Source organism: Microplitis demolitor, chromosome 6, assembly GCF_026212275.2.
Source record: "Microplitis demolitor isolate Queensland-Clemson2020A chromosome 6, iyMicDemo2.1a, whole genome shotgun sequence".
NCBI classification, from domain to species: domain Eukaryota; kingdom Metazoa; phylum Arthropoda; class Insecta; order Hymenoptera; family Braconidae; genus Microplitis; species Microplitis demolitor.
The window spans coordinates 16361544-16380180 of NC_068550.1; the positions used below are offsets into that span (position 1 = coordinate 16361544).

General features: G+C 31.2%; 1 protein-coding gene across 1 annotated transcript; it reads left to right on the forward strand.

Annotated features, from left to right (window-relative positions):
* Positions 1 to 17449: 17449 nt before the first annotated feature.
* On the forward strand, positions 17450 to 18427 carry LOC106694040 (uncharacterized). The gene has a single exon (XM_014444026.2). It carries the CDS (start codon positions 17450 to 17452, stop codon positions 18425 to 18427), a length of 978 nt encoding a protein of 325 aa, XP_014299512.2.
* Positions 18428 to 18637: the final 210 nt, after the last annotated feature.

Sequence of the window (18637 nt, forward strand, 5' to 3'; positions counted from 1 at the left end):
GTCAAAATGGCCGTGTCGGAGATAAAAGTATAGCTGGGTTTTTCCAGAGACTTTGGAAAGTCCCAACTACATTTTAGTTTATATTTTATTAAAGCAACAATATTTAGCAATAATATTTTACAACTTAATCGGATTGGGAAATTTTTTAAGCTTGTTGTAAAATATTTTTATGGCGGTAGGCTTAGACTTGGAGTGGCATCTGTTCACCAAACGTAGCCACGGTCAGAGGATAGTAAAATAGTACAATATAGAACGGAGGAGTTCGTTTTGGGTCTTTCAGGTAAAGACAGTAGTTTTTGGAGTTCAGAGGGCAATTAGAGTTATAGTAGAAAAGGGCATAAAGAATTTTTCTAAGCTATTGAAAAATTTTTGTATGTATTTTCGAAAATTAACTTTTTAACTAGAAATATGATTTATTTATTCATAATACGACATTTGATTTTTGGTATTATTTATTTTTGAGTGAAGTTATGGGTAAATTAAGTTGGTTGACTAAACCAACATCGTTTGGCGTCAAAATATATATATATATATATATACAAATTATGGTGTCAACAAATATATCTGCTAAAAGATACTTATGAACCACGATTTTTTTTTCATTAACCTAGGGATGGTCACTGTAATCGAAAACACCGAAAGGTCTAGAGAAGTATAGACCTATCCTAAGATATAAGATTCTACTTATAGGCACTTTTCTTATAAGTAAAAGTATACAAAGAATAATCACGTATATCAACAATTGTTTGAAATGATTGTGGAACACTAAAACTTTTGAGCAGTCTTGTATTTGTTCTTTTTGAGTATCTAATACAGATACTTCATTTTTATCGTTATCATTGGACGGTGTATTTATAAAAAAAAAAAATTAACATACTCAGAATCAGCATTTAATATCTTAGGATATGTCTATACTTCTTTAGACCTTTCGGTGTTTTCGATTACAGTGACCATCCCTAGATTAATGAAAAAAAAATCGTGGTTCATAAGTATCTTTTAGCAGATATATTTGTTGACGCCATAATTTGTATATATATATATATATATATATATATATATATATATATATATATATATATATATATATATATATATTTTGACGCCAAACGATAATTTTGAACCCACCAAGCATGCTTATAACTTCATTCAATTATTATAACATTGGATAACAAGTATGATTCCATAAATTGTACAATCATAGTTCTAGTTTATGAATGTGAATTAATATTATTGTGCGAATAAATGGAGTAGACAACGAAAAATTTTAAATGGCTTCACAAAACCCTTTTCGCATCTGTTTCTATAGGATAAAAGAAGATAATCCGAAATGACGAGCATTAACAATTTATTGAAAAAATTTTCAAGTATTGCGATTCTCACGCGATAAAAGTCTTACGTTGTTATGGGCTTGTTTCAAAAAAATATCAAATACCGACACATTATTTTGATGGTTATAACTGGGCAGTATATTTAGTTTAAAAAATAAATATACAAGAAATTAACTTTGAATATTTATAAATATGACAATTTTTTCCTCAGTTTTGACAATAAAATTCTTGACACCTGTCAGTGCACGCGATAACAGGGACTATTCTATTATAAATGGAAAAAAAATCCGTGGTTCATAAGTATCTATTAGCAAGAATATTTATTAACACCATTACGTGTATATATATATTTATATATATGTATATACTTTGATGCTAAACGATAATTGTCAACCAACCTAATGTACCAAGAACTTGACCCAAAAACAAAAACATCGAAATTTGAATGTCTTATTATGGATAAATAAATCACATTTCTAGTCTATGAATGTTAATTATTATTGAGTAAATAGAAGGAGGTAAAAACGAAAAATTTTTGGAATCACGTGCACAAACTATTTTTTGAAATAAAATCATCAAATACTGATAATTTATTTTAATTGCAAAAACTGGACGGAATATTTATTTTTAATTGTCTACATACTCAAAATTAGCATTCAATATTTCAAAATATATCTATACTTCTGTATGCATTTTGGTGCACGCGATAACAGTAATTATTTTATGACGAGTAAAAAAAATCTTGGTTCATAAGTATCTTTTAACATCCTCCAACTTTATATACACTTTTGGTGGTGTGTATAATTATATACATTCCGTGATGCGATAGGTAAATTATGGCGCCTGGCTCGCTATTGTGGTGACATCTATTTCTAGATGTCACACGAAGCCAGGTCGATAAGTGTCTTTTAACAAAAGGAACTTGTGAGGCCTGGCTTCATGAGTGCTAAGTTGGTCTCACAAAATTTCACACGACATCTGGAAATGGTTTCATAAATCCCCTTGGCTAAAGATATATATATATATATATATATATATATATATATATATCTAAGGAGATATTCATAAAAGGCCATACAACGTCGCATCTAGAATATATTATTTAACGCCTCAAATCGAAACATATGATCTGTCATCACCCCCGAGTTAAATGTATGCGCACTCATTTTTCTTGTATATGTATATATATAGTACACTCTAATGCAAGCATACATACTTTTGATAATCGATATCTCGATGTTTCTACGAGTCTGCTCGAACTATATATATAGTATACTCTGACACAAGCATGAGTTTTTTCGATAGTCGATATATCGATATACAAGTAGGCTTAATGAATATATATGTATATATGAATATATATACCATGAATACATATATATATATATATATATATCTATATATAGATATATATATATATATATGTATTCATGGTATATATATATATATATATATATATATATATACATGACTTGCGTATTTATCACTAAAATTGAAATAATATAACTTACCTACACTAAAAATCACAGGATTTTTAATCACAGCTTCTAAAGACGGATGAGATAAATTAATGAATACATGAAAAATAATTATTAATTTTTATTATCTTTATTATACCATTAAATATAAACAAAAAATAGTTTTATTATTATTATTATTATTATTATTATTATTATTATTATTATTATTACTATCCCAACTTATAATACTGCATTAGCGATGTTATTTCTTAAATTATAAATCATATTATCTATACGGTATAAAAATGCGTCGAAGGCCGGAAGGATTTTTTTTTTATAATCGGCATAGAGGACATGATCGGGAAAACCATATCTTCCATGCCGATTCATACGAAAACTCCACGCTGTCTCTAGTTCCTCCACCACCGGTTGAAAAATGTCTGGCAGGCACTGACGCACCTGGTGAACTTTCTCCAATATTTCCAATTTTTTTAGTGGGTCCCCAGGATCCTCGAGCAATGAATCGATATCCATTGTTATAGTTACCAGAGTCTGATAGAAAAAAAAAAAACTTTAATTAAACACGAAACAGACTGCAAAGATTTAGAAACCGATTTATTTAGGAAAAGAATACTTACGTCGATGTCAACTCCATACTTCAACTTTTCAAAATATTCCCTTTCCGTCACAAAATTCATTTTTTTTTTTGTAATTTAACGTTAACTGAGCACTTTGAATAAATTGATTAAGCACCGACTTTTTTTTTACTAAAAACTCTAAAAAAGTTTTATTAGCAATTAACTCTCTCAGATCTTTAAAACAAAAACGCTTGGTCCACACTGAGTCTCCAAAGCAACTAAAAAGATTTTGAACGCATATTGTCACTGAGATACTAGTGATACATTGTTTATACATCTCCAAACACTCTTATTAATATTACATATATATTAGGTGTACAAAAAAGTTCTACCCGTTTTTTGTCAAAAAAAAGTATATTTAAAAATTTTAAATAAAATACATATTTTAATCAAAATAACCACCATCAGCATATACTACCCTTTGCCAACGCTCAGGCAACTGATGGATCCCACGGTGATAAAAGGCTTGATCTTTTGTCGAAATGAAATCATCTATTGTTTTTTGCATTTCGTTTTCATTTTGTAAGTGTTTGTCAGCCAAGTAATTTTGCAATGAACGGAATAGGTGAAAATCACACGGTGCAAGGTCTGGTGAATACGCCGGGTGCGGTAAAACTTCCCACTGTAAATCATTTATAGTGTGGTGGACGATTGAACTTCTATGAGGCCTGGCGTTATCATGCTGCAGTATCACTGGTCGAGGTTTTTGTCCCGCAAATCGTCTTTTACTGTTGATTTCATCTGCTAATTTTTTTAATTGACAACTGTAGCGTTCTCCAGTAACGGTTTCTCCTGGTTTGAGTAACTCATAATATAGCACGCCCCACTCATCCCACCAAATACAAAGCAATATTTTTTTCCCAAAAACATTACGTTTTGGTGTTGATGTCGTTGGTTGTCCTGGGTCTACCCAATGTTTTCGACGTTTAGGATTCTCATAGTAAACCCATTTTTCGTCCCCTGTTACAAGTTTCCACAAAAAACTTTTTTTTTTATGTCGTGAAAGCAACGACAGGCAGGTGTCAACTCGTCTCTCTCGTTGTTCTGGAGTTAATTCATGAGGTACCCATTTTCCTTCTTTTTGAATCTTACCTAAAGCATGTAATCTTTCAGAAATAGCTTGTTGAGTAACGTTTAACTTTTTCGCAAGTTCTTGTTGTGTTTGTGCAGAATCTTGATTCAGTAATTCTTCCAATTTCTCGTCACTGATTGTTGAAGGTCTTCCAGAGCGTGGTTTATCATTTAAATTAAAATCTCCGTTTGTGAATTTCCGAAACCATCTTCGACAAGTACTGTCATCAATAACACTGTCACCATAAGTTGCACAGATTATTCTTTGAGCTTCAGCAGCACTTTTTCCTTGATGAAATTCATATAAAAGACAATGGCGGATATGCTCATTACTTACTTCCATTTTTAACTTAATGAAAAAATATATATATCGAAGATTAATATATTAAAAGTTTGATGAATTTAAAGAGTACAAACAGCTGAGAGTATAAATAGCTGTTAGAGAACTCCATCTTTGAAAAACGGGTAGAACTTTTTTGTACACCTAATACATATACATATATAGTTTATTATATATATATATATATATATATATATATATATATATATATATATATATATATATATATATATGTACTCGATACGATCTTTTCTTTGTAACTTATATCTATTAAAGCCATTTTTAAAGTTCACTTTGAAAAATCCTTAATATCCAAAAACATATCGATTCACTCAATTACTGTTATCATCATCATCGCCAAATTCAACAAGTTCTTGCTCGAATTCATTGAGATTTTGCTCAAATTCATCTAAATTATTATTATCATCAACATTAAGCTCAGATTGATCTAATTCATCTTCGTCTAACTCATTCTCATCAAGCTCAATATTAACACTTTCTTCTAGATCATCTATTGTTGATAAATTATTTAATTGCTGCACTTCATCTTGATTTCCCAATGTATCTGGCCATGTTTCACGTAAAACTCTTGTCATAAAATAACTTTTCAACGATGGTACGGTTGTATCATCATAAATGAGACGAAACCACCATGAGAATTTTTCGTGGATTATTTTTAAATTTGCAGACACCCCATTAATTGTGATTGTGGCTCCATCAATTCCTAGATCATTAAGTATAATTGTGAATAGTTGGCTGCTAATTCTTTGTTGTAGTTCTTCAATGGTATATCCCATTATCCATTGATATGGTACCACACAATCATATTCGAGTAATCTGTTAATAAAAAAACCATTTCGTTGTATTGTTGATATCGAATCTTGATATTGAAGTTCAAGATCCAACCAAAATTCCGATAAAAGATCACCAGTAAAAAAATATTTTGTTGGAATAGGCTGTGTGTCACCAGGGATTTTAAACCACCATGATAGTTTTTCATTTATAATCGTTAAAATAGTTGGACAATTATTGTACACAATAATTTCACCGTCAAACTTATCATCATCTAATAATTTTAGTTCTTCAATAATATTGTTGATTATGGCATTAAAGTTATTATTTTGCAACCATTCATGTGGAAATATGGCTTTTTATATTAACGCATTCCTCATAATTTTTTATTTATTGTTCCAATAAAAATATTGAAAAAATATATAAAATACTTATAATAAATATTTTATTATTTTAGAATTGTTTTTTTTTTTTTTTGTTTAATATCACTATATATTAGCACACACTAATTACGCACTCTAAATAATCGACTAATTAGATATTTTACAACTTAGAACAAATCTCTTTTCTTCACTCAGAATCACTTTTAGTATTTTCAACGATCTTTTCAATTGAAGATAGAACAGAAAAGTGATGCTTAATAACTCCACTGGAATATTTGCTATAGCGTCACAACTGAGACCATAAAATCAAAACGATAAATATACAGAGTGATGATTAAAACTAAAAGCATGTTCCTTTAAAGTTAGTTTATTGTGGCGTATTTCTTAAATCATTTGTTTATTACATTCTTTACAATTTTTAATCAACTGAACTTCATTAAAAAGTTCATCATAGTCTATTGCGGTAGGATTATAATGATCATAACAGAGTCTGTATCCGATCATGTCCCTATCATTTTTTATAGCAATTGGTAATTTTTCCCAAATCTTATCAATTTTATCAGAAGCAAATTGTATAATAAAATTTTTTGGCAGCATATTGATATCCTCTGCTTTCATTTCTTCAATATTTCTTTTCAACTGATAAAAAATTTTTATAGACCTTTCTAGTGATGGCTCCCCAATATAATTCTTTATATACCACATTTTCAGGATTTAAACGTTTTCCAAAGCACAACAGCAGTTGCTAGTTAATTTAAAGTTTTCATGATCATCGCATATCGATAATGTTTTATTTTTGATTCCAGGACAACCCAAATTCTCTAAATTAACAATGGTCTTATTAGGTCCAATAATTTGACGTAGCCATTTTTTCTTCTCTTCGCCTTTTACATAAATATATTCGTTATCCTTAGTTATATACTTTATTACAGCTTCCAAATTATTGTAGGGTAAATCACCAGCATTCCAAGTCATTCCATGATGGTATTGTTTGAGCCAGTCATTTAGTCGCCGATAATGTTAAGACAATAATTCCCAAGCGTAAGGTGGTTTAAACAATACATGTGATGTTTCTTCAACATTCATTGTATTTTTCAGCGTTATAGAACCGAGTTCTTTTATAATAAAATTATTTTCAGCACCTCTGAAACCCTGCACGTCTATTAAAATTTCTATTTTAAAACAACTAATCAATAAGATGTACAAGAAAAAACTAATCAATTAAAGCTAACATTTTAGCTAATATAGTATTTTTATTATATTATGAAAACTTCGCATCCCATCAGGTTCTTCGAATTGAGAATATTGTTATTCTTTGGTTATTATCCGTCATCACCTTCATCAATGATTATTATCCGTTATCACCTTCATCAATGATTATTCTTATTTAATTCTCAGAAAAGTAAATATTGCTGCATATTATATGTCATTTATATTGATGAGGATACTAATATTATAAATAAAAAAAATTTCACGCTTTTTTTATAATTATATAGCCAGTGAGCTAATAGTTGAATAGATCGTGCGCTCAAAATATCACATGACGCGGATGATAACACGTGATACAGACGTAATTGAATAATAAAAACTTATGGTGTTGATCATTTTTTTTTTAACGAACCATTAGTAAGCCTCTGGCTCAGTAGATGGCGTTAAGAACAGCGCGCATAATTATGAGAATTACATATAGTATTAGAAGATTTTTGAATTGATATCAGTTCCATCATGGATTCTTCCAAAGATTTAACAATTACTCGGGCCATAAGAAACTTGATAACAACAGTAGCTGAAGCATATGATGAACTTTGTCAAAGCGGTTCGGTAAATAATGAAGTATCTTTAAGATGGGCAAACATTTGTATCGATAATATTGATTATTTTAATTCAATATTGTCTGATCCGCGCTCTAGTGTTCACGAGATACGGTGTGTACAAGCAAACATTTCACTTTTATATTGGTACAACGAAAGGATTATCCAGTTAAGTGGACAAGTTATTGGTGGTGATTTTAATAACAGAAATTTGATACAATGGCAAGACTTAGAAAATGCCTTCCAAAATCGTATTAAAACTGGTTGCATAGTGAATCTCGGTCACACTGATTTGCGTGAATTTTTAAGTGATGCAAAAAATGTTGTGCTCGGTAAAATTGAAAATATTTTAAATCAAGAAGGAGGCCTCAAAGTGAGTACTACACTATTGAGTAATTTTCAAAATATTAAAAGTGATACGACTGTAGAAGAAACAAAATCATTTCAAACCAAAAATGATGAAGTTCTACCCGCAACACCACTTAACGAATGGTTTGATGATAATGTCTACGATAAGCTGTTGAAAAAAGTAGAAGAATTTAATCAAAAAGATTCAGGTTGGAGTTTGAATGAAATAATTGATCTAACTATCAACATTTCAAGGTATGTTTTAATCCCATTTTTTTTCACAAGTTTTTTTTGTCTCTGACTTATAATTAAAATATTTTAAGGTATGCGCCTTTGCAAGCTGGTTATTCTACATTCCTCAAGCTGCCTAAATATATCCGAGACAAAAAAGCAGTGTTAAATATTGAAAATTATGATGAGTATTGTTTCTTGTGGTCCATCAACGCTGCTATATATCCATATATGCCAGCTCATCCTGAAAGAACATCATCTCATCCTCATTTCAGCACAGTGTTAAATTATCGAGGTATTCAATTTCCAATTCAACTAAAAGACATAAGTACTTTCGAAAAACTTAACAATTTATCAATAAATGTTTATGGCTTAGAGTCAGATTTTGTAAAAAGAAAAAAAAAATAAGTCTAATGATATTGTACCATTATATTTAAGCAATAATATTAATTCAGCTAAAGCAACGATTCATCTGTTAATGTTGGAAACTAATAATAATAGCAATGAAATTGATGATAATCCTAGCAATTATAGACCTATATTTCATTTTGCTTGGATTAAAAATTTTTCACGCTTAGTTAAAAGTCAGTTAAGTCAATCTCATGCTGAATTATTTTTTTGTGATCGCTGCATTTGTCATTTTAAGCATGAAACTGCTTGTATGAAGCATCAACTAGATTGTTTGAAGTACAATAAGGTTAGGATGAGATTACAAGAAAATGATGAGAAAATTATGCGATTTAAAAATTATAAATTTAAAGATTCAGTGCCCTTTGTTGTTTATGCTGATATTGAATGTACGCTTAAATCTGAGTCTGATGAAGTTCAAAAGCACGTCCCGCACAGTGTAGCATTTTATATCCACTGTAGTTAGGACAATTCACTATCTAAATTTGAAATAAATCGTTCTGCTGATTGCATAGAATGGTTTGTCCAACACTTGGAAATTTTAGGGCGAAAACTTGATAATATTATAAAGAATGACGTTAAAAAAATGCATCCACTTAGTACCGCCGAAGAAAATTATCATAAAACATCAAAAAACTGTCACATTTGCGGTAAACCATTTGTAGCTGTCTATGAAATAAGATGTTACGATCATTGTCATTTTACTGGAAAATATCGGGGTCCTGCACACAATTCATGTAACTTAAATTATAAGCAATCTCATACTATCCCAGTAATATTTCATAATTTATCTGGTTATGATTCCCATTTCATAATAAAATATTTAGTATCGGATTTCAATGGTGCAATTACAATTCTACCGGTAAATAAAGAAAAATATATATCTTTTACTAAAACTATCGAAAATACAAATGTTGAGTTACGATTTATTGATTCATTTCGTTTCATGGCTTCTAGTATATAAAAATTGGCATCATATCTTAGTGATGATGATAAAAATATAACACAACATTTTTATCCTGATCCTGAAAAATTTAAATTAGTAACACGTAAAGGTGTATTTCCATATGAGTATATCAACTCAATAGAAAGACTTGATAATGAACAATTACCGGAAAAAAAATTATTTTATTCTAAACTTAATGATGAGAGTGTGTCTGATGAGGACTACAACCATGCTCAACAAGTTTGGAATAAATTCGGTATTCAAACACTTGGCGAGTATTCAGAATTATATTTAAAAACAGATGTCTTGTTATTAGCTGACATATTTGAAAATTTCCGTAAAAGTTGCTATGAAACATATGAGTTAGACCCTTTGCATTATTATACTGCTCCGGGACTTGCTTTTGATGCTATGTTAAAACATACAGGCGTTGAGTTAGAATTATTAGACGATCCAAAAATGATTCTGTTTATAGGAAAAGGTATCAGAGGTGGTGTATCGCAGTGTGTAAATCGTTATGCTCGAGCTAACAATCGTTTTATGGGAAATGATATTAATCCAAATTTAGATGAATCGTACTTGATGTATTTCGATGTAAACAATCTGTACGGGGCTGCAATGTGTATGTCTTTACCGCAAGGATCATTTGAATGGGTAGAAAATTTTGAATGCACACAAGATAATATTGAAACTCTTTTTAATTGTAGTGAAACTGAAGGATTTATTTTAGAGGTGGATTTGAATTATCCAATAGAATTACATGATCTTCATTTTCAAGACTTGCCATTGTGTCCCGAACATTTTGTACCTCCTGACAGTAAACAGTCAAAATTAGCGACAACTTTATATCCAAAAGAAAAATATATAATTCATTTTAGAAACTTACAGCAATGTCTCGAGCTAGGTATGGAGCTTGTAAAAGTTCATCGCGTTTTAAAATTTAAACAATTAGCATGGTTGAAACCTTACATTGACAAAAATACTAACTGTAGAAAAAATGCCAGAAATGAATTTGAGAAAAATTTTTATAAATTGATGAATAACGCGGTTTTCGGAAAGACAGTGGAAAATGTTAGAAAGCACACAGACGTCAGATTAGTTAATTCATGGGCCGGTAAGCATGGTGCTAAGAGTTTAATTTCAAAACCTAATTTCCATAGTTTCAATATTTTTGATAAAAATATGGTAATTGTTGAAATGAAAAATTTAAATGTATACTTTAATAAGCCAATTTATGTTAATTTCAGTATTCTCGATTTATCAAAGACTTTTATTTATGATTTATAATTATTTACTATTATAATTATGTTAAAAATAATTTCGAAAATGATAAATCAAAATTATTGTACACTAACACCGATAGTTTAATTTATGAATTTAAGGTTCCAAATATTTATGATATCATCAAACGTGATATCCATAAATTTGATACTTCAGATTACCCGGAGAATAATGTTGACGGTATTCCTTCGAAGAATAAAAAAGTGATAGGTCTGATAAAAGATAAAATCAATGGTAAAATAATGTCAGAGTTTACTGGCTTAAGAGCAAAACTATATGCGTTTAAAATTTTTAATGATAATCAAGCTAAAAAAAGAGCAAAGGGTGTTAAGGGTTCAACTTTAAGGACTATCACGTTTGATGATTTCAAAAATTGTCTTTTCGAACATATCGATGTAACAAAACATCAATACTTAATAAGAAGCCGTAAACATGAAGTTAAAACTATTAAACAGATTAAGTTAGCACTAAGCTGGAATGATAATAAGAGAAAATTAATTGATGATTCAACGGATACTCTACTTAGGGGATACAAAGAATCAAAAACTACTAGTGATGATGATGATGATAATGATAGAATGATTATTAATTAGAAAAAAATTACAAATTATAAATTTATTATAAATAATTAAGTATTTGAAGTTTATGAATAAATGTGTTGTAAATATTTAAGTTGTTTCATTCATTTTTATTTTAATATGGATATGAAAATTTTTACAGGTCTGATTTATTAATCCAGCTGTTGTGATTACTATCAAAACCAAGCCACTTAACATACAATTTGTTTTCACGTGTTTTAATGATTTTTTTAACTAAATACACATCAGGATACTTTACTTTGCTAAGCTCTTCCTCATAAAATCCACCTTCAATTGGTTGATCTTGATAATCCACTAGTTTGTATGTCGTAGGATTAGTTTTCTGCACTGTCTTGATAGTAAAAATTTCAGTCGTCCAATGTGGTGTATATCCTTTTTCAAAAACATGTTTGTATTTACTAATTCTAACTTTATCTCCAACTTTAAACTTGATCTTCCGTTTTTTCGCTACAATTCGAAGAGGTTTGTAAATATTCTCCAATATCTGCTTTTCATTTTCAGCAGTTACATCAACAGGTTTCATTTTAATAGTACGATGTTTGCTATTGTTATAAGAGTTTATTAATTCTTCCAGCATATCAATCCACTTGTAATTACCACGTGCGGAAAATTCTCGCCACATTTTATTTTTAAGCGTTCGATTAAAACGTTCACAAATTGAAGCCTTTAGGTTGCTGAACGTGGAGTATAAATTTATTCCATATTGCTTCTTGAGATCCTTGAATTCTTTATTATAAAATTCTTTTCCCTGATCAACATGTAAATTTTTAGGGATTCGCCCTAGTTGCAGGATAGATTTCATAGCTCTTGTGACATCACTCGCACTTTTACTTTTAAAAGGAACTGCCCAATCAAATTTTGAGAAGATATCTATGACTGTAAGTAAGTATTTATAACCTTTATTGGAAGTTGAATACGGTATCATTTCTACTAAATCTGCTTGCCAAGTCTCATCCAATCCCCGGATCTCAACATGACGACGATGATAATTTCTGCGAGCCTGTTTGTGAAGCTCATAAGCAATTACTGACTTTTTATCCTCTATTTTTTTTCCTAGTCTATACATTTCCCTCCAACTCTGTGATTTATTGAATATTATCATATACAGCTTTTTTCAATTTTAGATAATTTTTTTCTAAATTACTAACAGTGGATTCTAATGTTACCACTTGAGCGTGCAAATGTGAAATTACTTCAGCCTGGTCTTTTCTTATTGTTTCATACATTAATAACAGCTCTTTTCGAACAAATTCACGTGTAAATTTTACAGATGCAGCATCTTTATCTTCTAGTGGATGACCGATGTGACACAATCTCTTGTCTTTTATATCATAATGACCATCAGCAGTTAGTTTAAATCCTCGGCCAGGTCGTCCTGGTGGACCAACTATTCCTACACCCGATGGTAAAGCATGTCCAAAAATAGCAATACTCATGGTATAAGTCTATCCACAACAATGGTCAAAATTCAAATAACAAGAAATATTTGTATGAGAGCTTAATAAATAATTTCAGCCTCTCGTAACTCTTCAATAATTGAAATTATTTCATTGGTATGACTAGGATTACCAGCTGCTTGAGAAGCCATGAGAAGACGAAGACGATCAATCAGTTCATTAGGATCATCCCAATATACATAGTCTATGGGTATTTTCTACTTTTTTGCTATCATTAAATTTGGTATTCCCCTTCCCAATGATAATGGGTAATCATACTTAGCGAGAAAATCAGCAATATAATTATCAAATTTTGGTGTTGAATCTATAAAAATATCACCATCCGCCTTGTAATGTTTTTTGTACGTATTAGTTTTTTCAAGAATTTCAAAGTATTTCTTTTTATCATTCTGTATGACAAGCGTGTCAATGGCTTACTTTTTAAATAATAGTTCTAATAGCCCAGGAGTCATTGGATATGATTTATCTTGAACAATAATTTTATTATCCTTCAATGTAATATTAGAATCACCGATAAATAATTTATTAAACTTTCTACGTACACCATACCGTGAATCTATTTCATTACTGAAACTATTGAATTTATTTAAGTAACTTTTCGATAAATCACCCATTTTAGCTGGCGTACTTGTTAAAGTAGGTGTTCTCGACATAATTGTCTCATCAAGATTTTTGCTTCTTGCACCTGTATTATTCTGGGAAATAATACTATCGTATAAACTTTCATCATCATTATCGTTGTCATGCTCAGATAGATCCTTTAACGATGAGTTCTCTTGTTTGATCTCTTCTTTAATTTTTTGTTTTGATGTTGATGGTGATGAGTCTATTAGACTTTGCAAAGGTGCAACTATTGGCTTAAACATCTCACTTATGGCCTTTTCAGCAGTATCTTTACCCAACTTTAACATTTTATGTTTCTGTCGGATAGCATCGCTGGCCTGAGATATTTTGCGCAATATATCCCTCTGCTTTATTATCTCCTCACGCTTCATGTTAACAGACTCAAGTTTACATTGCGTATGATAATAATGACTATTACCTTATTAATTTATACTGATATAAGAATCGAATCTTTTTCCATACCTGCGACCATTCAATTCACTATCTTTATTAACAGCTACAAAACCATACTTATCATTATTCCAACAAGTCGAGCATAGATCTTTAAATAAGCTATATGACATATCTGTATTAACATGATCATCATATACATGCTTTAAATTCATCTCATCTTGGCGAAAAAGTACTAAAAAGTTGGCATTATCACGTATTAAATGTTTAGGAATCCTGGTGTACGTTTGACAGAGATAAAAGCTATCAATATTCCGGTGACGACCCATACAAAAAATATGCTCTAATATGATCTTGTTTTTCACAGGCTACATCATCAAAGATCATTAGTGAATTTAATTTTGCATCTTCAGGTTTTATTACTTCTGCATGCTCATTATACGGGTAAAATCCAATGCCGTTAATTGGTTTAAGTATAGATTCCAAAAACTTGTATTTTGGTTGATTCAATGATTTTGAGTAGAGATAAATATTTTCAAATCTCAATCCATTGGGTTGTATATAAGTGAAAGTAAAGCATTTGTTTTTCCACAGTTTGAAGGTCCACAAAATATTGCGCGTAAACTGTTGGGTAATAATGCACCATGCCTTTTATTTTTATTTTCCAACCCGGAACCTTGGAAAATTTTATCAAAATTTATTACCGGTAGTTTAGCCTCTTGTTTTTTTAAATTCATGTTGATGGTTCACCATAAAGTCACAGACTCAGTTATATTAATATAAGTAGCAGCTTTTATATAAATTTAGTTAGTGATCATGTTGCTATGATGGAGTGCAGACGTAAAAAAAAACTTGTGGTAAAGGTTTACTCAACAGGATTATCAATAAGCTACCCGTTGAATTACATATACCGGGATATCAGTACTGTGGACCAGGTACAAAATTGACTGAAAGGTTAGCTCATGGTAATCCTGGTATCAATCCTTTAGATGCTGCATGTAAAGAACACGATAAAGTTCTGATCCGCAGCTGATAAAATTCTTGCTGAAAAATGCCTGGCAACGTGTAAAAGCGGCAGACTCAAGTTTTGGTGAAAAAGCTGCCGCTTGGAGTGTAAATAAAATTATGAAAATGAAGCGAAGATTCGGAATGGGCTTAAAGAAAAAGGGAGTGAGGGGGAAGAGGACGAAAAAGAGGGGAAAGGGGATGAAGAGGGGGAAGCGGGTGAAGAAGATGGGAAAGGGAATGAAAAAAAAAAAACCTCAAGTGGCATTGAGAAAAATTGTAACGGCAGCAAAAAATTCTATACATCCTGGGGATAATCCAATTAAATCAGCTCTTCAAGGTGCTCGTCGGGAGGTAAAAAAATCAGGTGGGAAAAAAAATATTAGATTCCCTCGTATATTGCCGATTCCATCAAAAATTGGTGGAGTACTTCCATTCCTTATACCCCTATTCGCTAGTCTTAGTGCTACAGGAGCATTAGCTGGTGGTGCAGCAGGGATAGCGAAAGCTGTTAATGATGCGAGTGCTGCTAAACAACAGTTAGAAGAGAGCAAACGTCACAATTCCAAAATGGAAGAAATAGCTATGGGTATATACTTGAAACTTTACCGGCGTGGATTAGGTTTATATTTAAGACCATATCGTATTGGTAAGGGAGTTAAAAATGTAAATAAAAAAAAACAAGTAAGACTACCGCACCGGGCACTCACAAATATCGATTTATTGAGATATGCTAAAGAAATGAAAATTCCGTACTTTCGAGGTGTTTTCATGCGAAATGATTTACCAAAATCAGGTCCTAATAAATACGAAGCAGCTATTGTAAACCTTGATGACAAACATAGTCCTGGAACGCATTGGGTGGCATACAAGAAAATAAGTAATAGAGTAATTTATTTCGATAGTTTTGGTAATCTGCAACCGCCTAAGGATCTTATGGAATATCTCGGTGTTGGTAGCGTACAATATAACCACAAAAGATATCAAGAGTTTGATACAATTATCTGTGGTCATCTTTGTTTTAAGTTTCTAAATGATCAACTATAAATTAATGGTATTCAGAGTATAATACATCAGTCATGGCTGAGTCATTCACATTAACGTTGACGGGTACATCCTCGGTGTTGAAGGCCAATTATTTTCCTCCAATTGAGTTGTCACCGAAAAAAAATTATGTTCTAGGATTGATAGAATTATTAACATTTAATTCAATACCTAACATTGATAAGGGAGCTAACAAATTTTATGTAATCTTACCACCTGTTAAAAAGCGAAGAAAGAGAGATGTGCAGGGTAATAATGTATCAGATGTGGTACCCCGGATAAGGACTGAAAAGGGTTTTGAAATTATTGGTTCAGTTGATGAGAGAGATGCGGTGATACCAACAGGAAGTTATGAAATTGGTGATATTGAGAAGTATATACAGAAGACATTACCAAAATTAAGTATCAGCATAAAGCAAACAACAATGAATTACGAAGTGAAATCACATGCGATCAGATTGTAAATTTCATACCTAACGATTCTATTGGTCGGCTTTTGGGTTTTACAAATCGTATGCTTAACCAAACAAAACTCACTTATCGAATTTACCGGTAACAATTTTGAAGCTCAACGTTCTCAGAGTCGAGTGCAATATCACGTCTGGAGCCTATATTAATGAACGTAGAGTTCACACTATCCATGAATTTTTCCCGGGTGTGCCACCAGGATTTAAGATCGTTGAGTTACCATCACACATCATTTACCTTCCGGTCTCCGTAGATGCTATACATAATTTAAGACTACGGATAGTAGATCAGGATGGAAATTTAGTAAACTTTAGAGGTGAAACTATAACTATAAGATTACATGTGAAATCTCTTTAATAGTAATAAAAATAGGTATTGTATTTGAGACAAAAAGCGGTAGTGGCTATAAAAAGTCATCGAGATGGCCAATGAACATCAGTCAACGGAAACCCTACAAACCGCTAACACATCAAAACATTCAATTTCTCCGGAGCCTAGGATTAAAATTACGTGGAAAATTAAAAAAATAAAAATTTACTTTTGTTGTTTCGAGTGTACACGACCATGGCGGCGACGGCGACAATCCTAAACATTCAGAGGCCAATTATATTCGATGAATCAGTTGCACACTATGAAATACATGCACATCAACCGTATGCATCATCAACGTTGAATAACAACGATGAAGTTCGAATTACTATACAAAATCAAAATTTATGCATACTTCCAAGTAAAAGTGCATTACATATAATTGGTAAATTTAGGAAGAATGATGGTACTGCAGTTGCTGGAACTACGAGATTAGTTAACATGTGAATTTGTCATATGATTAAAGAATTACGTTTATTTATAAATGATGTTGAAATTGATCGAAATTCGAATGTTGGCATTACAAGTCTCATGAAAGGATATTTAACATTTAGCCCCAGTGAATTAAGTGCTTTAGAGAATGTAGGTTTGTTGTCTAACGACGATACGCAATTAACCAGGGCAGATGGTTATTTTGATATTTTGATAACACTGAATTTACTGAGTGGATTTGCTGAAGATTATCAAAAAATTCTTATAAATGTTCAGCTAGAGTTAGTTTTAACCATTTCAAATACCGATATCAATGCATACATACACAATCCAACAGAAGGAGCCGCACCTGAAAATGATGAAGTTACACTACAAAAAATTGAATGGATTGTTCCATACGTCACATTATCAGAGAAAGAAAGAATTCAAGTGTTAAATTATATTACTGGTGATCCATCTATTCCTATTAGTTTTAGAACTTGGGAGTTGTATGAATATCCACTTTTACCTGCAACACCAAGACACATTTGGGCTGTCGAAACATCAACTCAGCTTAAAAAACCACGCTATGTAGTGCTTGGATTCCAATCAGCAAGAAAAAATGATGCGAGAAAAAATGCTAGTCAATTTGACCACTGTAGCATTAGAAATATAAAATTATTTTTAAATTCACAGAGCTATCCTTATAGAGATCTTAATCTAATGATTGATCAAAATCAGTATGCGTTATTATACAGCATGTATACAAATTTTCAGTCTTCATACTATGATAAACAATCCGAACCACTGCTGGTGAAGAAAAAATTTTTGGATAACGCGCCACTATGCGTTATTGACTGTTCTAAACAAAACGAAGCGATCAAATCTGGACCGGTAGACATACGTTTAGAATTTGAGTCAGCAGTTCCATTTCCACCTAACACGACTGCTTACTGTCTAGTTATTCACGATCGGATTATTGAGTATAACCCTATAAGCAGTACTGTAAGAAAATTAATCTAAAAAAATGGTAGTGGAATTTAATTTAACGCCAACGATACATTATATGTTCGCATGGAGTTATGCGTACAAAACAGCTAGACGAGGTCCATGGGAACAAGCAGCTCGAGATAGAGAAAGATTTAAACGCAGAATCAATAACTTAAACGATATTATTGAACCTGTAATATTAAAAAAATATAATGATATAATGAAAGATAAATAAAAATGTTT

Bases quoted from the DNA above. Each gene is read 5' to 3' on its own strand.
- LOC106694040 (XM_014444026.2), top strand. From the start codon at position 17,450: ATGATTAAAGAATTACGTTTATTTATAAATGATGTTGAAATTGATCGA.